The sequence below is a fragment of the Cucurbita maxima genome, unplaced genomic scaffold (assembly GCF_002738345.1).
Source record: "Cucurbita maxima cultivar Rimu unplaced genomic scaffold, Cmax_1.0 Cma_Scf00007, whole genome shotgun sequence".
NCBI classification, from domain to species: Eukaryota; Viridiplantae; Streptophyta; class Magnoliopsida; order Cucurbitales; family Cucurbitaceae; genus Cucurbita; species Cucurbita maxima.
Genome location: NW_019272023.1, coordinates 2886680 through 2910557, shown reverse-complemented (window position 1 = coordinate 2910557; position 23878 = coordinate 2886680). Strand labels below are relative to the sequence as shown.

At 34.6% G+C, this 23878-nt stretch overlaps 5 protein-coding genes and 1 pseudogene across 8 annotated transcripts; 5 read left to right on the top strand and 1 right to left on the bottom strand.

The window, feature by feature from the left end:
- Positions 1-352: 352 nt before the first annotated feature.
- On the bottom strand, positions 353-1928 carry LOC111482317 (annotated as a pseudogene).
- A 2832-nt stretch (positions 1929-4760) lies between these two features.
- LOC111482347 (NAC domain-containing protein 100-like) lies at positions 4761-10843 on the top strand. Of its 2 annotated transcripts, XM_023128092.1 has the most exons (4): positions 4761-4764; positions 9754-9912; positions 9992-10275; positions 10355-10843. In XM_023128092.1, exons 2-4 carry the CDS (start codon positions 9765-9767, stop codon positions 10676-10678), a joined length of 756 nt encoding a protein of 251 aa, XP_022983860.1. In that variant the 5' UTR covers positions 4761-4764; positions 9754-9764; the 3' UTR covers positions 10679-10843. The 2 variants fall into 2 exon arrangements, with proteins under 2 accessions (XP_022983860.1, XP_022983859.1); XM_023128091.1 differs by lacking the exon at positions 4761-4764 and having other exon boundaries at positions 9703-9912.
- Positions 5115-5678, top strand: LOC111481990 (probable calcium-binding protein CML30). The gene has a single exon (XM_023127617.1). It carries the CDS (start codon positions 5115-5117, stop codon positions 5676-5678), a length of 564 nt encoding a protein of 187 aa, XP_022983385.1.
- An 877-nt stretch (positions 10844-11720) lies between the features above and the next one.
- Positions 11721-14955, top strand: LOC111482314 (dihydroorotase, mitochondrial). 3 transcript variants are annotated; one of them, XM_023128039.1, is made up of 9 exons: positions 11721-11931; positions 12013-12090; positions 12360-12505; positions 12850-13031; positions 13144-13280; positions 13374-13539; positions 13640-13756; positions 14332-14492; positions 14584-14955. In XM_023128039.1, the coding sequence occupies exons 2-9, from the start codon at positions 12061-12063 to the stop codon at positions 14776-14778; spliced, it is 1134 nt and encodes a 377-aa protein (XP_022983807.1). In that variant the 5' UTR covers positions 11721-11931; positions 12013-12060; the 3' UTR covers positions 14779-14955. The 3 variants fall into 3 exon arrangements, with proteins under 3 accessions (XP_022983807.1, XP_022983809.1, XP_022983808.1); XM_023128041.1 differs by having other exon boundaries at positions 11723-11931; positions 12013-12041; XM_023128040.1 differs by lacking the exon at positions 12013-12090 and having other exon boundaries at positions 11723-11931.
- A 508-nt stretch (positions 14956-15463) lies between these two features.
- LOC111482354 (vesicle transport v-SNARE 13-like) lies at positions 15464-17616 on the top strand. Its single transcript, XM_023128102.1, has 6 exons — positions 15464-15598; positions 15711-15837; positions 15980-16038; positions 16125-16313; positions 16561-16731; positions 17235-17616. Exons 2-6 carry the CDS (start codon positions 15744-15746, stop codon positions 17382-17384), a joined length of 663 nt encoding a protein of 220 aa, XP_022983870.1. The 5' UTR covers positions 15464-15598; positions 15711-15743; the 3' UTR covers positions 17385-17616.
- Positions 17617-18978: 1362 nt separating this feature from the next.
- Positions 18979-23204, top strand: LOC111482231 (TMV resistance protein N). The gene is made up of 5 exons (XM_023127919.1): positions 18979-19609; positions 19911-21012; positions 21091-21366; positions 21464-22378; positions 22489-23204. The coding sequence occupies exons 1-5, from the start codon at positions 19104-19106 to the stop codon at positions 23113-23115; spliced, it is 3426 nt and encodes a 1141-aa protein (XP_022983687.1). The 5' UTR covers positions 18979-19103; the 3' UTR covers positions 23116-23204.
- The last annotated feature ends 674 nt before the right edge of the window (positions 23205-23878 follow it).

Genomic DNA, 23878 nt, shown 5'->3' with positions numbered 1-23878 from the left:
TTTATGGAACTAAAAAATATATATATATATATATATATGAAAACAATGTGATTAAATGGAACCACGTGGCATGGTCCCCACCAAACAGCCAGCTAATAATTTCCACCAATGATTCTAAATATCTTTTCTCCTCCTCCTTTTCGTCACGTGATTCTTTTTGTCTACACTTAATCCCATTTTATCCGTTTCTCTCTCCTGATAGAGAGAGAAAGTGACCCTATAAAATTAAAAATTAAAAATTAAAAATTAAAAATTTAGTTTCTTTTTTCGAAAAACAAAAGAACAAAACAAATTTAGCTTTCCCTCAAAAACGGTTTTCATTTGCTCTTCTTAACATAAAATGGATCAAATCTGGAAACTAATATGACCAGAACTTCCAAAACTTCCAAAACTTTATTTACATACACATTTACTTTATATATATATATATATATATGTACGTTTTGATTCAGACAAACTTCAAACTCAACTCATTTTGGTCGGATCTGATGAACTCAGTGATATACATTTTCATGGAATTTGATTGATCTGGACAATGCAGCTGGATTGAGTTCCAACACTGAAGTGGGTTTGGTTCTCTCATTCTGTTCATCGCTGTTATTGAATCGAAAGTGCTTGAAAACCCTTCCCCCACTGAATCCCTCTTCTCATTCTTGATTCCTAGAGTTGCCCATATGGAGCTTTTAGCTGCTTCTTCTGGGTCATCAATCCTCAACGTTTTTGGTATCCAAATGCACCTCTCCCCCCCTTTCTTATCTCTTGAATGTTTCCCCAATGTTGGAGAATTTGGCGCATGGCTTTGACCCACAGGGCTCATCCATGCCGCCTGTGGTACCCATGGAAGTGTCCAGGCGCCCCAGATTGGCGCGGTTGGATACATAGGCATAGCAATTCCTGGTGGATATAAACCATAATTCCAAGTGTAAGCCCCAGGGATGAATGGAATTGAAGGTAAAACGCCTTCACAATTATGAATCACTTCATCATCATCTTCATTATTCTGTCTTGTTTTATCAGCAATGTTTAAAATGGAAGCCATTGATTCACAAAGAGGAGCAGCATCAGAACCAAATGCCATCACATTGCCATTACAATCATCAATTCTAGGCTGTTGAAGTGCCTCCGTTGCAATAATTTGACGATGGTGTGTAGCAGAGCTTTTGTTCTTACGACGCCCTGCACCCACTGGCACATTCCTCATCATCCCACCAGCCGTCCAATACCTTTGACAATTCTTACAAAAATGTCGCGGTTGATTAACGTTGTAGTTATTATAGTAACAGAATTTGGTGTCCATGCTGTTACAGCGCGGACATGGAAGAATCTTGTCGGGTTTCTTCAGAGTCTTCTCTTGTGAGTTACTTGTTTCATTCTGTTCATGAACACATGAAAACCCAACATTACCAAATAGCACAAACTCAATAATCTTGACCCAAATTCTGAAAGCATCAAAACCCAAAATATTCATAGCAGAATAAGAACATCATAGACAAGGATCATTTGGCACAACACAAATCAAGAACAAACAAAGGATAAACCAAACAACAAAGAAACCTAAATTTCTCCGAACAGAAGAACATGTCGAGTCAACAAAATCAACAAAATCAATATCAAACCAGAAAAGGGTATCTGAAAAAACAAAATAGAAATCGATTTGAGGCAAATCCAGACCTTATCGGCCTCCAGATCTTCAACATCGCCATGGATATTGCCTTCCGGCGAGAAGCTCGAAGAAGGAGAATCAAGGTCATGATTAACAGAGGCGGTGGTATGGTTACCGGGTAAGGAAGACGGCGGCGGAGGAGTGGGAGAAGAAGCTTCCGGCAGAGGAATCGTCTTCCCGAAGAGCTTGATCGACGGATCTTTAGGCTCCGACATTTCTGCCCTGTTTTGTTTTTCTTTTTGTTTTTTTTTTTTTCCTATTTCTTCTATTTTTGCTATTTTATTTTTTCATTTGTAAATCAAAATCAAAGAAAGAGAGAGAGAGATCCGACACGTGTGAAGTGACAGCGTGGATAAATTTTACATCCGACTAGGAGAACTCCACTTTTTCCCTTTTTTTTCCATTTTAATTAATTAATTAATAATATTATTATTAAATAAATATTTTATTACTATTTCTTTCTTTTTAATTTCGGTTTTCCAAACAGGAAATCTATTCATCCTACCTATAATATAAATAATTTAAATTTTAAATTCATGTTTCCTTTTAGTAATAATATAATATAATATATGATGTTGTCAATTTAAAATATGTGATAAAATGGAAAATGAATCTAACGATTGAAACGACGACGTGTCATGGTCGAATCGGATTCTTTTTTTAAAAAGAAAGTGAGTTGGATTGGGATAAAATGACACGTCAGCAGCAGTGGATGATTCTCAGCCACACGCTTGTTTGTGGCCTTCAAAAGATCTTCTTTAGTTCCTCTCTTTTTTATTTTTTCTTTTTTGGCGCAAAAAAAAAATATATATATAATAATAATAATCATAATGACGTGGTTTTCCAATCCTAGTCAGCATTTGTTCGCTTGCTACGTAATACCTCCGGCCCAAAAGTTATTTTATATTAATTTTAAAGAAAAATAAATATTTCATATTTGATGTGAAGCAATTAATTGTATATTTGATGAATTAATATAATAATTTATAAGTTGTTATATACATTTAATTTGTATAAGGTTGATGTAAAAATACAATATTTTTAAAATTAAAGAAAATATAATCTCCGAATTTTTCGGGAGTTTGTTATGCAAGTTGCAAGAGAAAGAGTAAGCCGTGGGCGATGATATTTAGGCATGGAAAGACGATAAAGCCCATTTATAAAAATAATAAATAAATAAAGAGCGTATTTTTCCACGACCAGCCACGTAATCCGGGCCCTCTCTTGCCACGCAAGCAATCACCACCAACCACCACCACGATGGCTTTTCTCGGTTTGCCACACGAGCACGTATATACGGGTGGACCCCACACCGGCTGTATAAAAATGGTAGAGGACATATGGTTCAAAAATGAAAAATAGAAATAGAAATAGAATCGAAGACGTATACATAACCTACTCATTAATATCTACAAATAAAGAAAATATAAACTAATTAAACATTGTGAATAAAATAAAGAAAGAATATTAAGATATAATATTTAAAATATATTCCAAAACTAAATATATTCTCCAAATATTATATTTGATCCATATCACATATAATTATCGAGTGAAATAAGATTTATAAATAAAGATAAAATATTTTGTTGTCCGAACTCATACAAACTCATTATGTATGATATTTTCGCTTACTCGCAGACAAACAAATCAAGAAAAGAGGGATTTAGTGAGGGGAGTCGTCCAAGCCCATATTTACACATCAAGATTACGTAAAGGTTCAACAATTAGAAAAGCCCATACATCAAGCTCTCAATAATTACGACGCCTAGAAACTCACTTACACACGTTCTATGAACATATAAAAAACAAGAATCATCAAGAAACTAATTAAGAAACTTTAAACATTTTAAGAAACCAAAATTAGAATTGTTTAAGCATTCGTTTGTTTGAGGCACACCACTCAGTGTCTCGCTTTAATATCATTTATAACAACGTAATATCACTGTGATATTGTTCGTTATAGTTTATTACATGTCTTCGACAACTCTACAATTTTAAAACGCGTCTAATGAAAAAAGATTTTCATACTCTTTTGAAGATTGCTTCGTTTTGATTCGAAGTCTAAGTCTTCGTGTATACATTAGTTTAGACAATAGACAATGTTTGAGAAAATGCTTAAAAGAAGGAAAGAAAAGGACGTTGAAGTAAAGTAATGTGGTTGGGCAATGAAATAAGAAAGGCCTCGTTTCACTGAAATTTCTTGCAATTGGAACTTTGTATGCGCGTGTGAAAAGTGATAGATACCCACTCTAAATTATATACCCAACATTATTTAATTTCTACTATCATTTTATACCTTACAATCTTCAATTATTCAACTTCCTCCATTTAATTAAACTAATCAAATTTGACTCCGTCTTCCTCTAATCAAATCAAACTAATTTTTAAATTACGATCCCAGGTGTTTCAAAGTCTTACTACAATACTTATAAAAATATATATGTAAATTCATTGAAAATTCTTGTTATTAGTCTTAAACTCGGCTGATAGATAATAAGCTTGAGTTTTGTTTAACGTGTATTTGAATTATCCAATCAATACTAAGGTAAGATTAGTCATGTAATATAAGTTTCAAAAACCTAATTTTTTTTTTAAAAAAAGTATTTTTGTTAGTATTTTCTAGTTTTAGAAAGATTTTTGCATCTTGTCTGTCAATGGGCAAACCAATGTTTCCTAAGAAAATCCTCGAATAGATTGGAATGCTTCAAACAAAACCCCATCGACTTTGATATAAATAATACATTGCAAAACTTTTCTTAATCAACGTATGTTTATACTCATTCTCTTTTGGATATAGTGTTGGTTCATTCATGTACCACTCATTTACTTGAATATCAATTATACAACTAAATAGGGGCATGAATGATTAAAAAATAAATAACATGAGAACTCCCTCCTCCAAGTTGATAACTACGAGATCCCCCGTTAGTTGGATAGAGGAACAAAGTATCCTTTACAAAGTTGTGAAAATCTATGTGTATCAGACACGTTTTAAAACAGTGAAGCTCGACAATACATAACGGGCTAAAATAATGAAGTTAACAGCAGTGAGCTAAGATTGTTATAAATGGTATCAGAGACAGATATTAAGCGGTGGTGTGCCAGTGAAAATAGTATCAGGGTAGACAACGGACTCAGAGGACGCATGCCCCAAGGGGTGAAACCCGATTTTTTTTATAAAAAAAAACCCACTTGTTATTTTCTCCTAATATGATAAAAGGAAACTTGAAAATGGATTGAAGTTTCCCAAACACATCAATTCACGTTGAACATTATTGTATCTTAATGGCACCAACACACGCCGGTAAGTTTCCAAATTTCAACCTCCAAAGCTGACCACAATTATATAAACCCACTCCCCCCATCACCAATTCACCACATTCCCTCCACAAACAACACAACTACAAAATCAGTATCCATGTTCTTCAAACTCGAGTATTTACTCACAATGCACAACCCACAACCCACCATCAATCTGCAGCTCATCCCGTCAACGACGACAATGATGCCGCCGCCGCTCGTTTTCATCGATCGGGCATCAATCTTCGCCGACACAATACACGACCTTGTCTCTCTAGCCTTCTCATTCTTTCAATCGCCCCCCAAAGAGAAGGCTGCGCCACAAAGCAGAGCCTCACAATCAGAGGGCAAGGAAGATTGGTTAATGAGCAGAGAAGAAGTGAAATCTGTGATGGAAAAATTAGAGCTTTATTGCAACGAAGAAGGGGATGATGAAATTGATGAATGTTTTGGAAGGGAGGAAGTAAGAGGCATGTTTGAAGAGAATGAACCGAGCTTGGAAGAGTTGAAGCAAACGTTTAATGTGTTTGATAGAAACAGAGATGGGTTCATTGATGCACATGAATTGCACACAGTTCTGGGCCTGCTTGTCTCTAATAATACCATATTCATCCATGACTGCAAATCAATGATAGCCAGATTTGATCGCAACAATGATGAAAAAATTGATTTCAACGAGTTTGTAAAGTTTATGGAGGTTTCCTTGTCCTAAATTTCTTATTTGTCGTGTCATTTTGTTTACCCATGATTTTGTTCGCTCCTCAGATTAAATTACAAATTTTGTCACGAATCTTATGTCTATTTGAAAAAAATAGAACCAACCAAGCCTATCAATTGGGCGTGCTTTTGAATATCAAAGCTGGACGATTTGATATATATTTAATCATGGTGGAAGTATTGCATACAAAGATTTAGAATAAGACTTAAACTACAAATATATTATCTATCTTTATAACTTCGTTAATTTGAAAATAAATATCATATGGTGATGATATACGAGTCTATGGTGTCTTAGAAGATATAGTAATTGCTTTTGTGTCAGTTTGTAGGTGTATGCAGCAATGACTTCTTACCTAACTCAACGTACAGGGTGTTGTAGAGTGTATTAAATTCTAGTTTTGTTGGGTACTCGTTCATGTCTTAAATGATGATGGATGTTTATAGGTTGTGTTACAATACATCACTAACGTCTGTTACAAATTTTTTTTAAAAAATTAATGTTCCTAATCATTGTAAATATAGGGTTGAGTTGGGTTATAAACCCTGTTTTCGAATTGAATGGGTTGACTTGACCAAATACGTTTTAATTTGTGAATTGAATCGAAAAAATATTTAAATGATGTCGAAAATATTTTTGAAGATATAGGTTGGAAGGAGGAAGAGATAAAAGTTGTTTTACGAGTGTTTCACTTTCCATTTCCCTGTCCCGCTTTTTCGTTCGGGTTCTTGTTCTTGTTTTTGTTGTTCTGCGTAGGAGACTTAAAGTGGTTTAGCCAAGGATGACTTGCCGACAACCATTTTTTCTTTTCCCCATCTCCTAATCTAATTTTCTTTATTATTTTCTCAAGTTTTAGGTTGATCGAGTTGGTGACCTCAATAGAATTGTGTTGGGTTGTGTAATGCGGAGAGGTTTCTATCCCCTTGTAAGAAATGTTTAAGGGCCAGTCAATCAATGTGCTCTTCAATCGATGTGCTCTTGAGGGCCAATCATTGACGCCAGATCTCACAATCCAATCCACTCTTGAGTCCAGTATTTTAGAGTGTCTAGCTATGATACTATTTGTAATAGCCCAAGGTCACCATTAGTAGATATTATCCGTTTAGTCCGTTACATATCGTCGTTAGCCTCAGAGTTCTAAAACACGTCAGTTAAGGAGAGGTTTCCATATTCTTATAAGAAATGTTTGTTCCCCTTTACAACCAACTTGGAATCTCATAGATTGTAATTGGTCCCATTGACTCGAAAAAAAAAAATTGATTTTCTAAAAGTTCAACCCAACCAACCTAACTTTTATGGTTTCAATTGGATAGTCTGGTTAATCAAATTATTAAATCATGTTTAACCCTTAAATATTATAGAACAATATGACTTCATCCTCACCTAATATTTTCTTGGGTATCTACAATTTCAACTTGGTAAATAATTGATATTTCATCATTTATTTATCATTAATTATTACCGTGGTACAATTGTATTGCATGACTACAACATATAACTCTAAATCCCGATGTGATAAAGAATTTATTAGAAGCGCTACTACAATGAAGCCGATCTTGAAGATATTTTTAGATCACTGTAAAAAAAAATGAAACTTATTAATACAAGTAGTAATTATCAATTTTTTAAAAAATTTCTGATTGGATATTGGGTTTTATATTTTATATTTATGGATAAGAAGATTAAAAAATATTATTAATATTTATTTAAATGTGTTACACAGATTATAAGGTAGAAATTAATAGAATTAAATATTTAAAATGTATAAAAATTTCGCACGACTGCTTAGAAGTCAGATTACGGAACCGCAAATTTTGATTAATATCTAATTGGGTTGCCTAACCCTTGTCTCACACACCCCATGCTTTTCCACCACTTGTATGATGCCACGTGGAGAAATGTGGAGCAGCTGTCGTGTGGATGTTACTTCCCCTCCACATCAGCATCTCAAGTCTCTGATTGGTCCAAGCTTTCATTGAAAGAGAACAATATGGATGTACAATCAGACGTGGCAGATATTGAGTATTGACTGAGTGATTGATTTACAGCCGTCTGATGAAGAGAAGAGTTTGACGGTTGAGATTGAAATTTCAGAAAATAGAAAAAAGCATCCACGCTGAATTCAATGCATGGGTAAATAATTTCCAATATTAATTTTTATGAAACCAATAATGGGAAGTATAAACCCAACGTACCAATAATTGTAATGCCACTTTTTTTACGCCACAATTTATTATTATTTTTTTATTTATTTTCTTTTAGGAAAAAAAAAAAAAGCTGGATTTATTTGCCAGAAAAGAATAAACGACAAAAAAGAAATAATTAAGATAAAAAGAGAGAATATTTATAATTAGAAAGAGGAGTATACTTTTCCTGTATATAAAGAAAATAATTGATCAAACTAAATAAAAAAAAATGTTTATTTTTTTTAATTTAAATTATCTATACATCACCAATAGAAAACCAACATTAATTATAATTTGCAACACAAAATAACTATTTAATATAGTGTGAAATTTATTCGTACTATATTGTCGGAATACCTCGGCTAGGTTATCCACATGGCATTCAATCAAGTCCCAAACGTGGAGGAGTGTTGATTAATTGAACTTACAGAGATATATCCAAATCGAGAAAAGAAAAAGAAAAAAAAACCTCAAATTTAATTAGATAAATAAAGGGTATTTTAGTCTTTTCACATGCTGTGAAAAGTATAGAAGTCGTCATTTTAGGTTAGGTAATGCATATTGGCTTCGTCCATGTCCATTGATGTGAATACTAATTCCAAAAATTCCAAAAATGCCCAATTAATTGATCTTATTTTATTTTGGGTATAATAAAAATGATAAAATATAAATTTTAAAAATTGGTTTTAACTAACAGACCCCAAAAATAAATAAATAAAACTCCCTCCTTCCAACAAATTTAATCAAATATGTCTGTTATTTAAAATATTTTTATTTCAAAAAAATTAGATAAATTATTCAATTTCGATATAAATTCAAAAAAAATTCTTTCATGTTAAATAATTAAAAAAAAAAAAAAAAAAACAGTCATTACAATGTGAATGTTGTAGTTTGAATAATATCTGTTAAAAGACAAGAGGGTGTTTATAACCTAAACATACTTAATTATACTAATTCATACTTATGGACAAAAATTGTTGGTTGGCAGGCTAATCACATGACAAATACTTTTGAATAATATCAGATTAGGTTACCTATTTAAAATTTACTGCATTTTTTTTAAACCTAACTTTTTAATTTTATGTTTAATTAGTCCTATAAAATTTAAAAGTTTTAAAAATTAATTAATTATTAGATATAAATTTAAAATTTATATTTAAACAAACAAATCTATTAATTATTTAAAAAATTGGAAGTTTAAATATTAAATTTGTAATTTGAAATTAAGAAACTAAAGTTAATCTAAAAAAAACATTAAAATTAACCTTAAAAAACATCAAAATTGTAAAATAAAAATGGAAAATGGAAAATATGGATATCTTCACACTAAGACATTTTTATATAGTTATAAAGTAGAAGACTTTTTGTTTAGGCAGATAGCAACTAACACAATGACTTTTATTTTTTTAACTAATTAACCAAAATTACACTAATCCCCCACAATTTCAATTCTATTTCATTTTTCACCACTTCAAATTTTTTTTTTTAATTAATTGCCCAAAAGTTAAGCCATTAGAATAAAATGTATTTTATTTGCATTAATTTCAGAGTTATTGTAGAAATGGCCATATTTCATACATCTCGAACAATACATGCATTAAAAAAAAAAAAAAAAAAAAAAAAAAAAAAAAAAAAAAAAAAAAAAAAAAAAAAAAAANAAAAAAAAAAAAAAAAAAAAAAAAAAAAAAAAAAAAAAAAAAAAAAAAAAAAAAAAAAAAAAAAAAAAAAAGTACACATGTAATTGGATAAGATTTGATAAAAAAAAATAAAAAATTTAAGAAAAATAGTAAAGTTTGAAGCTTTTGCATCTGTCTCTACAAAAGGCTTCTGTTCTAATTTTCCCTCCACTGCCGGAGCAAGATAAAACATTCTTAAGGAGGAAGATCAGACGGTGATGGAACTGCCACCTGGATTTCGATTCCACCCGACCGACGAAGAATTGATCACACACTATCTTTCCCCGAAGGTCCTCTCCGCCTCTTTCTCGTCTCCGGCCATCGGCGAAGTTGATCTGAACAAGTGCGAGCCATGGGATTTGCCTGGTAATTCCTAACTATTTGGTTATGTGTTCAAATGGGTGAAATTTCCGATTTTGAAATTTGGGTTTTGTTGTTAAAACAGGGAGAGCTAAAATGGGTGAGAAAGAATGGTACTTTTTCTGCGTGATTGATAGGAAGTACCCAAGGGGGTTAAGGACGAACAGAGCCACAGCGGCAGGGTTTTGGAAGGCCACTGGCAAAGACAAAGAGATTTTCAAAGGGCGAACTCTGGTGGGTATGAAGAAGACTCTGGTTTTCTACAAAGGCAGAGCCCCTCGTGGTCATAACTCCAATTGGGTCATGCACGAGTACAGATTACACTCCAAATCCTCTGCTTATTCTCTCCTTCCTGCAAGTTCTTCACAGGTTCATCAAAATTATAGCTTTTTGTTTCCTTTTTTGTTGCTGTTTGTGATAGATATGGTGTTTGGGTTGTTGGGTGCAGAAGGAATGGGTGATATGCAGAGTGTTCAAGAAGAGTGGGAGCTCTGTGGGGAAGGCGGAGATGGCGGTAAGCTGTTCATCCTCTGTTCTTCCGCCGTTAACAGAGTCGGATGCATCGCAGGTGACCTGCTTCTCCAATTCAATGGAGGAGGATCAGAACGAGGAGGGTGAGTTTTGGGTGGGGCTTTTGGAGGAGCCCCAAAATGAAGGGCGGTTTTGGAGGTTGGAGGTCACTTCTTCTGCTAAAGACTTCGCCTTTGGGACCAACCACGTCTCTTATCCATCGCCTCCTGATGATGCCCTTGATTCCCTTTGGAATTACTGATAATCCTCTTACCACTATTGTATCTAAGTTCGGTTTGTATGATATTTAGATTTAGTTTCTATAGTTTGAAATGTTTGGGTGTAATAGTAGTTTTGTGTTTTAATGTTTTCCCGGAGTCTATTATGACCTCATTTGGTTGAGTAATGTTATGAGATCGTTAACTTATATACGTTTTTTTTATAAGTAATGTTCGATGACTAAGAGATTAATTGAAACAATATCGACATGAATCCATTCATTTGGGGTCTAACGTCTTTGCTAACACACCGATACCACTATAACAATTAAGTATATCGTTGTTAGCATTACGATTTTTAAACATGTTTGCTAATTTTTTTTTCTTATTCTTATAAAATATACTGTTTTCCTTTTCAATCATATGTCAGTATTGTTCTTGGATATTAAAACAATCGTCATTCAAAAAAATAAAATAATTTATTCTATTAGGGAATGGCATGAGTTAGATCACCAACCTAAAGATAATAGTGATCCAACTGTCGCCTCAAAACAAATTACAAAACAAAAGGGACAAATAAGGGAATATTGACAATTTTAATAACACATGACATGCGACACATGTGTTTTATTATTTTAAGTCCAAAAAATATTGAAATAAATAGTAGGGTCGAGGTCGGGATTATATTTTCCCTCTTTGTTCCACTCAATTCTTCCTCAATTATATTTTTAAAAAATAAATTAATTAATTTTAAGACTCTAATTATGATATTTAAATTAAAAATGATGTGGTAAGTTTTTTTTTTTTTAAGGTTGAAAGACTACGTTCTAATATTAAAATTAAAAATTTTAAAAATTAAGTTATAGAAAATTAGAGAAAATTATATGATTTTTTTAATAAAGATTATATGAAAAAGTAAAAACTTTTAAATAATTTATTTAAAAAAAAATAATAAACCATAAAAAATTATCAGATTCCCGCACAATTTAACTTTAAAATATGTTTGATTATCAGTGGACTTGAAAAGACTAATGTAGTCATATACAAATGGGAAAGTTTAGGGCGATTTTCGTAATTAAGCAAATGAAGTGATACCAAAGCTCTTGCCTCTAAAACTTGTTTGGGCGGCGTAACCCAGCTACGAGCAGGCGAACTGGTGGCTCTCCAACTCCGGTGGATTCAACCCCTCACGGCAGCAGATCTGCAAGTGGCATACCCACGAACAGCTCGTGCCAGCCCCCAAGGCGCAACGAATTCCAGTTTATCTTCTCTGGCATACGAGCGACGGCGCCGCTAGGTAACCTACACAAATATATCAACGACGGGAGAGCTAGATAATGCATCTGTTATTTCTGATTTTATATTTTCATTTGAACAGAAGAAAAGTCGTTTTAAAGAAGACTCAAGGTTGTCTCTGGATTTTACTATGACAAAGACTTTGGCCCTTCCGTTCCAAGTACATATGCGTTTATTAGTAATACAATCCAATCTATTTATGTTCAATTGGTACTCGGTACTTCATTTTGTTACCATCATTTGTTCTTCAATCAACATTAATGATATCTTGTTTGAGCATTATAGGATATAATTTGAACATCATCGTGTGGTGTTAAATTATTATAGCTCCCCTAATCCGTTGAGAACTATATCAGTAATAATGAACTAAACTTGATTGATTTCAAAGCTTTGCTTTCCATTCACTGATTGATACATTCTTTATGGTAGCCACTGAAATCACCTAGGCAAAAGTTTGAAGGGCTCAAGTTCATAAGGCGTCAGGGGCCAAAAATGCAGCTCACACTTACTCAACCTGATGATTGGCATCTTCATCTTCGTGATGGCGATCTTTTAAAAGCTGTTCTCCCTCACAGGTAAATTTATCATGTCTATTCTAAATGATTCTATTTTAGCATTCATTCATGGCTTTGATACTGTGAGATCCACATCGGTTGGGGAGGAGAACGAAACACCCTTTATAAGTTAAAACCACGAGGGGAATCCCGAAAGGGAAAGCCCAAAGAGAACAATATCTGCCAGTGGCGGGTTTGGGCCGTTTCAGGTACCATATTAAACAAATGAGTTTCTTCTAAAGCTAATTGATAATGAGAGGATTAACTGTTGTATCTTATATAAGATTATGAGTTTTCTTCATCTTTCCTATGTGGGATCTTTTAACATTTTCTGTTCATTATTGTACTGAACTATTAATGTGCAGTGCAAGTAACTTTGGAAGGGCTATTGTGATGCCAAATTTGAAGCCACCCATCACAACCACAGCTGCTGCCGTGGCTTATCGAGATTCTATCTTGGAAGCATTACCGTCCAATAGCAACTTCACTCCTCTTATGACCCTTTATTTGACAGATACAATGAGTCCCAACGAGATCAAGCTTGCCAGTAAGTCTTAGCTTCCAACATTAATTCTTGGAAGACATTTTCCATTGAACTTCATATTTAGTGATTCTCTGTGGTTATATTCTATTTTTTAAACATGATGATGCATTGGCAGGAAGAAGTGGGGCTGTTTATGCTGTAAAATTGTATCCTGCTGGTGCTACAACCAATTCCCAAGACGGTGTAACAGATCTTTTCGGAAAGTGTCTGCCTGTCCTCGAGGAGATGGTTGAACAGGATATGCCTCTGTTGGTACTTTTGCTGATAGAACAACACTTTATTTCTCCAATATATAGGGAACAGTCGTTGGGGTTTCCTTTTAATTTAGAAAGAAAAATCTTGTAGGTTCATGGCGAGGTTACAAATCCTGATGTCGACGTGTTTGATCGTGAGAAGGTCTTCATTGAAACTGTGTTGAAACCTCTGATTGAGAGGCTTCCAAAACTGAAGGTGGTGATGGAGCATATCACTACTGCAGATGCTGCTAAGTTTGTTCAGTCTTGCGAAAATGGTATGCATCATTATTTTCATTAGTTATCGCTCGTTTATTCCGTATCACTTTTCATTATAACATATGATTACTAGTTTATGAGTTTTAAAATACTTCACAGGACTTTTAGCAGCAACGGTCACTCCACAACATCTTCTTCTCAACAGGAATTCTCTGTTTCAAGGAGGATTGCAGCCACATAATTACTGTCTTCCAGTACTCAAGAGAGAGACTCACAGTATGTTCCAACTAAATTTTGTGCTGATTCTTTATATTTTGGTCTTCTTGTTTGTCTGTGTCAATAGCCTTCGTGAAAAATAATCTGTAATGGCTTAGGCTCACCACTAGCAGATATTGTCCTCTTTGGGCTTTCTCTTTTGGGCTTTCCCTTAAGGTTTTTAAAACGCGTCTGCTAGGGAAAGGTTTCCACACCCTTATAAAGGGTGTTTCGTTCTCCTTCCCAACCGATGCAGAATATCACATAATCTCCTAACCATTATCAGATATTCCTATTGAAGTGAGAAGATTTTTGGAGGTTAGAATGGATTAATCTCAGCAGACGCTGGCTTTTGACTTTTTGTAATTGATCTTAGAATCACCATAGTCTAGTGATCAATAAGGCTTTGGGCGAATGGGTTCAAGTGAGTTTCCTTGGTAATCTAACGTAGAAGGGGCTTGATAGTTATCTTGAGATGATGATATTCGAGATGTGTATTAGCTGACTCAGATACACACGAATATAAATTATTGGCGACTTTTCACTATGAAAATCGAGAATCTCCCCTAAATGAAAGCTCTCGTCCTCTCATATAGGGCAGGCAATCGTGTCAGCTGTGACCAGTGGGAGTAAAAAGTTTTTCCTTGGAACGGATAGCGCTCCACATGATCGACGAAGGAAAGAATGTGCTTGTGGTTGTGCTGGTATATACAGTGCCCCCATTGCCTTATCATTATACGCAAAGGTGTTTGAAGAGGTATACTCTTCATCCTATTATGCTAATAATTCGTTCATGTCTTCATTTTTATCAAATCATCACTCTTTTTGTTCCCTTTTTGTCTACCAAGGCGTGTGCTCTTGATAAATTAGAAGCTTTTACAAGTTTCAATGGACCAGACTTCTATGGGCTCCCCAGAAACGCCTCAAAAATTACACTGCAAAAAGCTCCATGGAAGGTTCCCGAGTCCTTTTCTTTTCCTTTTGGGGACATTGTTCCGATGTTTGCAGGTGAGACACTTGAGTGGCAGCCATGCATCAACTAAGACTAACAAGTTCCACTGTTGCTTACACAATAACACCACATTCTAGACATATCCTCCTTTCTCTGATTATCTACACCGATCTTGATTTCCCATGATACCAACTTTTTTGGATCTTTGATATTGTTGGTTTGCTAATAAAATTCCCAAATTTTGTTTTTGGAACTTCATTAACTCGCACATGACCGATTTTGTTTTAAGTTTCGTTTGTATTAATGTTTTTTTAGTTTAACATGCGAGAGTGATAAGATTCAAACTTTTGATAATTAAATTGGTCAATAGAATTTGTTGCTTCATCAATTTTGTAAATAAATATTATGTTATTATATCAAATATATTAACAAAATTTTTGTTTTTCTTTTTTCTTTCTTTAATATATCTAGTGCTTAATATAAAAAAAATATTATTTAATATATTTAACATAGATGTGGTTTTTTATTTTTTTATTTATTTTTATCGTAATTGATTGGAAATAGAAAAATATCTGTAGAATATTTTTTAACATTTAAGAAACCTATTAAATACAAAAAAACAAAATTAAAAATTTAAATAATTTTAATTTTTATATGAAAACAAACAATGAAATTTACTGGAAATGGGTAGGAAATGGACTCAGTCAAAAGACCTATAAGTTCATTCCATTATTCCTTATTTCTATTAGTTTTATAAATATTAATTTCTCCCTAATTTAATTATTTCTTTTTCGAAGTCAAGTTCAACACACGCTTGCTTCCTCTTTATCTCATTCCGCCACCGCCACCGGCTTGCTTCTCTGTTGATCTCTGCAACATTTTCCAACCTTTCCGATCCTTATCGATAACAGGTTTGTTCTCTTGGTTATGTGCAGAGAACAAGAAGCTTTTTGAGCTTTATCAAATTTAGTTTGCCTTCTTCTTCTATCGACTGCATTCTAAGAGAATAATTCACCTCAACAGCTGCACTGAGGGATTCTCAATACTCCGGACACGATGAGCGAGGTATTCGAAGGCTACGAGCGTCAATATTGCGAGCTTTCTGCCAATCTTTTCAGAAAATGCACCTCCGCCAGTGCCCTAGACGGAGGTATCACGATCTAATTCTTCTTTTCTGAGTGTCCATGATCGTTTTGAATACTGCGATTTTTGTGGATTTACTACTGCGATTGCGCAACTTTTGGAGCTTGATTTTTTTCTTCTTCTTCTTCTTCTTCTTCGTAATTCTGCAGAGCAGAAGAAGCAAACGCTTTCTGAGATAACGGGTGGTATTGATGAAGCCGAGTCTCTGGTATTTGTAATTGTTTCTGGTACTAATTGAATTGGCTTGTTACACTAAATTATTGGATTGACATAAATCTTATTGCAACTCTTTAGATTCGGAAAATGAATCTCGACGCGAGGACTTTGCAGCCGAGTGTGAAGGCTAATCTTCTTGCTAAGCTAAGGGAATATAAATCAGATTTGAACAATCTGAAAAGAGAAGTAAAACGAATTACATTTGGCAACTTAAATGCAGCTGCACGCAATGAGTTGCTGGAATCTGGATTGGCTGATACCATCGCGGTATGAATATATTTAGTTGCTTGTACCCTTGCAAATTATTAAAATATTAGCAGTTTTTTTGCTTGTTTGTGAATCAATAAATTTAAGCTACTTTTTGTTGGGGTGATGGAGTTCAAGAAACCATTAACAGCATAAGCTTCTGATCATCGTTGAAACTAATTTATAATATTTACTCTTCTGATCATTGCTCCTTTAAATTTATGGAACATTTTTCTAATACTGAGGATGAAAACATATTGTTCTTTAGGTCTCAGCTGATCAAAGAACTAGACTAATGAGCACAACAGAGAGATTAGGCAAGTCGAGCGACAGGATTAAGGATAGTCAAAGAACTATGCTTGAAACTGAAGACCTTGGAGTCTCAATCCTAGAAGACTTGCATTCACAGAGACAACCTCTTTTGCGTGCTCATGACACGGTAATCCTTCTCCCATCCTACAAAACATTGACTGCTTTCAGCATTTCATTAAACTCAAAAAACATTTTTTTGACTGAATGATATGCCATTGTGTCGCCTTTACGATACCTTTTCCTCTTCCCTCAGCAACTATAGATTAGTATCAAGTTGTGATTGTAACTGTCCAAGCACATCGCTAGCAAGTATTGTCCTCATTAGGTTTTCCTTTTCGAGCTTCCCCTCAAGGTTTTTAAAACGCGTTTGCTAGGGAAAGGTTTCCACACTTAAAAAAAAATGTTTCATTCTCCTCTTCAACCGATTGTGGGATCTCACAGCTATTTTTATCACAAATCTTTAGTTTGACTGAAAAGATATGGCATTGTTCGGTTGCAAATCTTTAGTTTGTTTTTCTTATAGAGATTAGGAAAGTAAAAAGTACCTTTATTCGCCTGTTCTGTAGCACCAAAATGAAGGGAACATGATCATGTAATTGCTTTTTTCTTTTAACCTTCCTCTGTTTGCAGCTTCATGGTGTGGATGATAACATAGGCAGAAGCAAAAGAATTTTAACCAATATGTCAAGGAGGATGAACAAAAATAAGTGGACAATTGCCTGCATAGGTACTCTTCTTGTTATTGCTATCATTGTGATATTGTACTTCAAACTTAAATAGGTAAAGACATCCTCTTTTTGGGTGTGAGCTTGCTGTTGGGAGATTAGTTGATGGTCTTTTTTAACTCACTTCTTCCTCAACTGTTACCTGTTCTCTGGAATGTATAAAGAATGCTCTTGGGTTTTGTCATGGATAGTTTTTATCCTTGTAAACAATAGAAAACAGTACGAGAATTTTGGGAGAACTCGTACACCAAAGCTTGAAGTGTTTCAGACGAGGACGATTTAAAACCGAAGTCGAACTCTTTTTATAGTACTTATAGTCATCACTTATAATTTTTATAAACTTAGATTGTTTGATGTTTGAGGTATAAGATATAGTCGCAGAAGTGGAGTAAAATAAAACTTTGGCTCAAGTGTAATTACGAATAACTTGTGTATGATTAACTTGTATGTAGTAATTATATTCATGGAAACTACTTGTTCTATGGTGCATGAGAGTAGTTAAATGCATGCACACAATTTGTTCTACCGTTGCATATGAATTGTTATATTCATGGAGATAACTTGTTCTATAGTATATAAGAGCAAAATTTAGTGGTGAAAATATGTTTATTTTATTTAATAAATTAAATACTAGTTGAAATTTGAATGTCATTCAAATAGATCGAAACTATACGGACTAAGATTATGTGTAACGGTCCAGATCCACCACCGGAAGATATTGTGTGTAACTGCTCAGATCCACCCCTAAAGATATTGTCCTTTTTGGGCTCAGATGCACCCTTGAAGATATTGTCCTTTTTGGGCTTCCCCTCAAGGCTTTAAAATGCGTCTAAAACGCGGTTTGTACACCCTTATAAGGGTGGTTTGTTCTCCCTCCCCAACCAATGTGGTACATCACATCCTATTTTAGGTTTAAGGTTTTATTAGACGGTTGTCGATATACCATACCAAGGTTCATCCAAAATTGAACCCCTGTTTTACGTATCCCAAATCCTTTTTGGGCCCCGAAAATATGGGGCCCATAGAAGTTTTACTTGCAGAATGGCCCATGCAGAATTCTAACGTGAGACTTGTGCGTTTAGCCACCAAACGAAGCTTAAACTCTTTCTTTAGTTTTTTAATATATATATATATATATTATAAAGAAATATCATTTTTTTTTAAAGCAATAATCATGTTTCTAATTCTCCGTAATCTATAAGTAGAGATTTTACTATAAATATATCAATTCTATATTATTTCATTTTTAATACTTTAGCAAGTATGAGATTCAGAGTAATCTTTTTTTAATTCATAAAAGGGATACTGGATCATATATTCTAAATATATATAAATAAATTTATAGATTCACGCCTTATTTTTCTATTAATTTATATGTCAATGTTCTATTCGATAGGATGAAATATAAATCTATATATATATATATATATATATATAAATAAATGAAGGGAATATCATTTCCAAAGGATATTGATTCCAATTAGTCTCTAATTTCTAAAGATGTGATGGAATATAAATCATAATTATATATATATATAAATGAATGAAGGGAACAGATATCGATTCCAATTAGTCTCTAATTTCTAAAATGTAAAAGCAAATCGAAGAATGAGTTGACTTCAAATTTTAAAATGAAATAAGAAAAATGAAAAGGAAACGTGGGCGAGACGGCGGTAGTGGTTCCACTGCAGGGACGACGACTCATAAAAAAGGTTGACTTTCGTGGAATGCATAAGATGCGGTTCAGAGCTGTGTTCCCATCTCAGCCTCGACTATGGTAGCAGCCATGGTCGATGACCCTCTCCGACCTCAACATGGCGGTTGGATATACGATGTTTTTCTAAGTTTTAGAGGCGAAGACACTCGCAAGAACTTCACAGATCATCTCTACCACGCATTGATCGATGCTGGTCTCAACGTCTTTCGAGACGATCCAGAGCTCCAACAAGGCGAAGACATAACCTCGGAGCTCGAGCGAGCAATCCAAGGATCGAAGGTCGCTGTTATTGTTTTCTCACAAAACTACGCAGATTCGCGATGGTGCTTGGAAGAGCTCGTGAAGATCATGGAATGTAGAAGAACTTTGAGGCAATTGGTTTTGCCGATATTCTACGATGTTGATCCATCTACTGTGAGAAAGCAAATGGGCGGATTTGAAGAGGCGTTTCTTCGACATGAACAGCGTTTCTTCACGGACATTGATCGAGTTCTTAGGTGGAGAATGGCTCTCTCTGAAGCTGCAAATTTATCTGGTTGGGACTTGAGAAACATCGCCGATGGGTATCTATTTCCTACTCCCTAATGTTCTTGTGCTTTAACATGTTTTAATTCATTCTATCAACTGATTGGACTTTAGAATCACTAATTTGAGTAGAAATTTTGTGTTTTCGAACTTTATTCTCTTCTAAATCTATATGAATCCACTGATTATCCCAAACAAATTAGTAACAAAAACGTATATTAGCCCACAATTCATAGCAGCCAACATGTTTGAGAAAAGTCCAGAATGAAGATAGTGAAAATTTTCTAGTAAGAGTTTGATGTCCTAAGTTTTTGAGTAACTCTGAACCCTTCATGGCAGACATGAGGCAAAATTCATAAGGTTGATCGTTGAGAAGATATCAAGGGAGCTCAACAGTACATACTTATTCATAGCTCTTTATCCAGTGGGAATTGAATCCAGAGTGAAAGTTGTGGCATCACATTTAGATATTGGATCAAATGGTGTTCGCTTTGTAGGAATTTTGGGGATGGGAGGAATGGGTAAAACCACCATTGCTAAAGCACTTTACAATCAACTTTATCACAACTTCGAAGCCAAATGTTTCCTTGCCAATATCAAAGACATCTCCAAGCAACCCAATGGTCAAATTCGTTTACAAGAACAACTCCTCTCTTCAGTCACAAAATCCACCAAGATTAAGTTGGAAAATGTCGACCGAGGAATTGTCGTGTTACAAGAAAGACTTCGTTGTAAAAAAGTGCTTTTGATATTAGACGATGTAGACGAAATAGGACAGTTAAATGCCATAGCAAGAAGTCGTGAATGGTTTGGTCCGGGAAGTAGAATTGTTCTAACGACTCGCGATCAGCATTTGTTAAATCAACTTGAAGCAGACGGAATTTGCTCCGTTGATGAAATGGATGACACTGAAGCTCTCGAGCTCTTTAGTTGGCATGCCTTTCGCAATAGTTATCCTTTGGAAACCTTTCATGAACTGTCAAAACGTGTTGTGAATTATTCAGGAGGATTGCCATTGGCTCTTGAAGTGTTAGGCTCTTTCCTTTTTGGTAGAAGCAGAGCTGAATGGGAAGTTACATTGAACAAACTGAAAAAAATTCCAGACGATCAAATTCAAAGAAAGCTTAGAATCAGCTTTGATGGGCTTAATGATCACACATACAAAGATATATTTCTTGATGTTTCATGTTTCTTTATTGGAATGGACAAAAACTACGTTGAACAAGTGTTAGATGGCTGTGGATCCTTTCCAAAAATTGGAATTAGTGTTCTTCTTCAGAGATGCCTTTTAACAATTGGCGACAAAAACAAGTTAATGATGCATGATTTTCTAAGAGATATGGGGAGAGAAATTGTTCGTGAAAAGTTCCCAAAAGAGCCTGAAAAACATAGCAGACTTGTTCTTCATGAGGAAGTTATTTCTGTACTTTCAAGACATAAGGTAAAAGAAACTCTTTGATGAATTCTCCTTTTGTTAAGCTTTTTCTGGGTACTCACATGGAAATTTTGAATCATGTAGGGAACTTATGCCATTGAAGGGCTAAGTTTGAAGCTGCCAAGATTTAGCAAGGAAAAGCTGAGCTCAAAAGCGTTTAATGAAATGCAGAATTTAAGGTTACTTCAACTTAACTTTGTCAACTTAACTGGAGATTTCAAGCATATTTCTCAGGAGATAAGGTGGCTCTGTTGGCATGGATTTCCTTTGAAGTTCTTACCTAAAGACTTTCATATGGAAAAATTGGTTGCTGTGGACTTGAGATATAGTCAAATCCGATTCTTTTGGAAGGAGTCTAAGGTACACACACACCCCTTTTTTAGTTCGTGCACCATATGTGACTCGTTCTATTTTAATCTATGAACTCTGATGTTTCTTCCTCACTCTTTGTAAACAGTTTCTGAAGAACTTGAAATTTCTTAATCTTAGTCATTCTCATTACCTAACGTATACTCCGGATTTCTCGAAACTCCCCAATCTGGAGACACTAAAACTCAAAGATTGCAAGAGTTTGGTTGAGTTGCACCCTACCATTGGAGAACTGAAGGCACTCATTTTAATAAACTTGAAAGACTGCAAATGCCTCAAGTCTCTCCCAAAGGGGTTCTCCATGTTAAAATCTCTGGAAACTCTAATTCTTTCAGGTTGTTCAAAGCTCAGTACTTTGCCAGAGGATTTAGGAGAAATGGTATCATTAATAACTCTAACAGCTGATGATACAGCCATTCAACGAATTCCTTCCACTATTGTGAAGCTGAAAAAACTTAAATATCTATCTCTATGTGGGTGTAAAGGACCTCCATCCAAATCATTCCCTTCAGCCTTTTGGTCTTGGATTTCACCAACCAAATATCCCAACTCAAGTCTGCTCCCTTCTTCCTTACAAGGCTTAAACTCCTTAAGAACTCTACGCCTAAAAAACTGCAACTTGTCAAATAACACAATTCCAAAAGACATAGGGAGTTTGATTTCTTTGAGAGAATTGGATTTGAGAGACAATTCATTCCATAGCTTACCATCAAGCATTAGTGGCCTTCTGAAACTTGAGACTCTTATGTTGGATCATTGCAATGAGCTTCAATGTATCCCAGATTTACCGCCACATTTGAATTCATTGTATGCATCAAACTGCATTTCATTAGAAAGGGCACCCGATTTGTCGAATGTCAAGCGTATGGTAGCTTTGTCTGTGAGTAATTGCCCCAAACTTATGGATATCCCTGGCTTGGAAATGTTGTTGGACTCTATTAGAGTCATTCACATGGAAGGATGTAGCAACATGTCCAGCTCCTTCAAGGAAAGCATTCTACTGGTACTCTCTCTATCCTTATCTCGCACAATTCGATAATCATTTGATTTTTGAAAACGATACTCATAATTCAAGCAAAGTTATGAGAAACTTGTTATTGTTTTGAATATAAGGGATGGACAGTTAGTGGATTTGGAGGAGTTTGTGTTCCAGGCAAGGAAATTCCAGATTGGTTTGCATACAAGGATGAGGGTCACTCAGTGTTCTTTGATTTGCCTCAGTTTACTGATTGCAATTTAGAAGGCTTCATTGTGTGCATAGTTTACTCTTCTTGTTTTGACAACGCAGTGTCATCAGACCTTCCAAGTTTATCAGTCATAAATTACACAAAGGGTGTCATTACAACCAACAAACCTCTTACCAATGATGTAGTAATGTCAACTGAAGATCATTTGTGGCAAGGCCATTTATCAAACAAAACCTTCAAGATGGAAGCTGGTGATGAAGTCGAGATCATCATTAATTTTGGAGCTGAAATCACTGTGAAGAAGATCGGCATCTCGCTGGTGTTCGACAAATATGTCAAAAGGAAAATGTTGGAGTTTGGATCAACTTCAAATGACGATGATGGCGTCGTTAATAACCGAGACGGAGATGTTATTGAAAATGAAGGAGGAGTTGGGAGTAAGAGAGGTTGTGACCATGATGATGAAGGACCGAGTGATTGGTACCAGCTGCCCAAAAGGTTGAAGTATGAGAATAACTCGGAAGAGGAGCAGAGGGAAAAGGAAAGGCTCTGATATTGAAATCATATTAGTCATTCTTGTGCTTTGTTTTAGACCACGAGGTGAGGGATGCATATACACATGTCTAATATATATCGTGAGAGCAGAACTACGTGTAATGTAACTTTTTTTATTGGTCAAAACTACTTTTTCTTTTCACCAATATCGACAATTAGTTCATCAACAAAAAAATTGTATTAACTGGCGGTGGTGGCTACATGAGCTCAACAAAAAAATATATAATTTTAAAGAGGAATTTCTTTTATAAATTTTATATTATAAACAATAATACCAAAAGATGGGGATGTAGCTCAAATGGTAGAGTAATCGCTTTGCATGTGAGAGGGCACGGGAAATTCAAATTTGCTTTTCTTCTAGTTTTTAAATATATATATGAAAGCAACAAAATTGAAATTATATCACGTGGAAAGTCTTCAATAGCTGGATATTTCCTAAAAGGTAGATGCTTGAAAGAATAAGTATTTGTATATGGTTTCATATTGCCCAAAAGGAGGGTTAAGGTTATCACATGGCCCAACCCTAGATAGTAATGAAGATGATTAGTGGGGAGTTTCATATCGGTTAATTAAGAAGATGATTAGTTAGATAGCTTATACTCAAAGTGAACAATATCATACCATTGTTGTAGGGTGAGTTTGTCTATTTGACCAAATTGGTAGAAAATCTATATCTAAGAAAGGTCTAATGAAAAGTAACTATTAGGAGCTAGAGCACCTAGAAACACCCTTTATAAAAGTGTAGAAATTTTTCCCTAGCA

Coding starts and splice junctions, on each gene's coding strand:
- LOC111482354 (XM_023128102.1), top strand. CDS start 15,744: ATGAGCGAGGTATTCGAAGGCTACGAGCGTCAATATTGCGAGCTTTCT. Junction 16,039..16,124: donor TTGATGAAGCCGAGTCTCTG/GTATTTGTAATT, acceptor GCAACTCTTTAG/ATTCGGAAAATGAATCTCGA. Junction 16,314..16,560: donor GATTGGCTGATACCATCGCG/GTATGAATATAT, acceptor ATTGTTCTTTAG/GTCTCAGCTGATCAAAGAAC.
- LOC111481990 (XM_023127617.1), top strand. CDS start 5,115: ATGCACAACCCACAACCCACCATCAATCTGCAGCTCATCCCGTCAACG.
- LOC111482231 (XM_023127919.1), top strand. CDS start 19,104: ATGGTAGCAGCCATGGTCGATGACCCTCTCCGACCTCAACATGGCGGT. Junction 21,013..21,090: donor CTGTACTTTCAAGACATAAG/GTAAAAGAAACT, acceptor TGAATCATGTAG/GGAACTTATGCCATTGAAGG. Junction 21,367..21,463: donor TCTTTTGGAAGGAGTCTAAG/GTACACACACAC, acceptor CTTTGTAAACAG/TTTCTGAAGAACTTGAAATT.
- LOC111482314 (XM_023128039.1), top strand. CDS start 12,061: ATGACAAAGACTTTGGCCCTTCCGTTCCAA. Junction 13,540..13,639: donor TGTTCAGTCTTGCGAAAATG/GTATGCATCATT, acceptor AATACTTCACAG/GACTTTTAGCAGCAACGGTC. Junction 13,757..14,331: donor ACTCAAGAGAGAGACTCACA/GTATGTTCCAAC, acceptor CCTCTCATATAG/GGCAGGCAATCGTGTCAGCT.
- LOC111482347 (XM_023128092.1), top strand. CDS start 9,765: ATGGAACTGCCACCTGGATTTCGATTCCACCCGACCGACGAAGAATTG. Junction 9,913..9,991: donor CGAGCCATGGGATTTGCCTG/GTAATTCCTAAC, acceptor TTGTTAAAACAG/GGAGAGCTAAAATGGGTGAG. Junction 10,276..10,354: donor TTCCTGCAAGTTCTTCACAG/GTTCATCAAAAT, acceptor TGTTGGGTGCAG/AAGGAATGGGTGATATGCAG.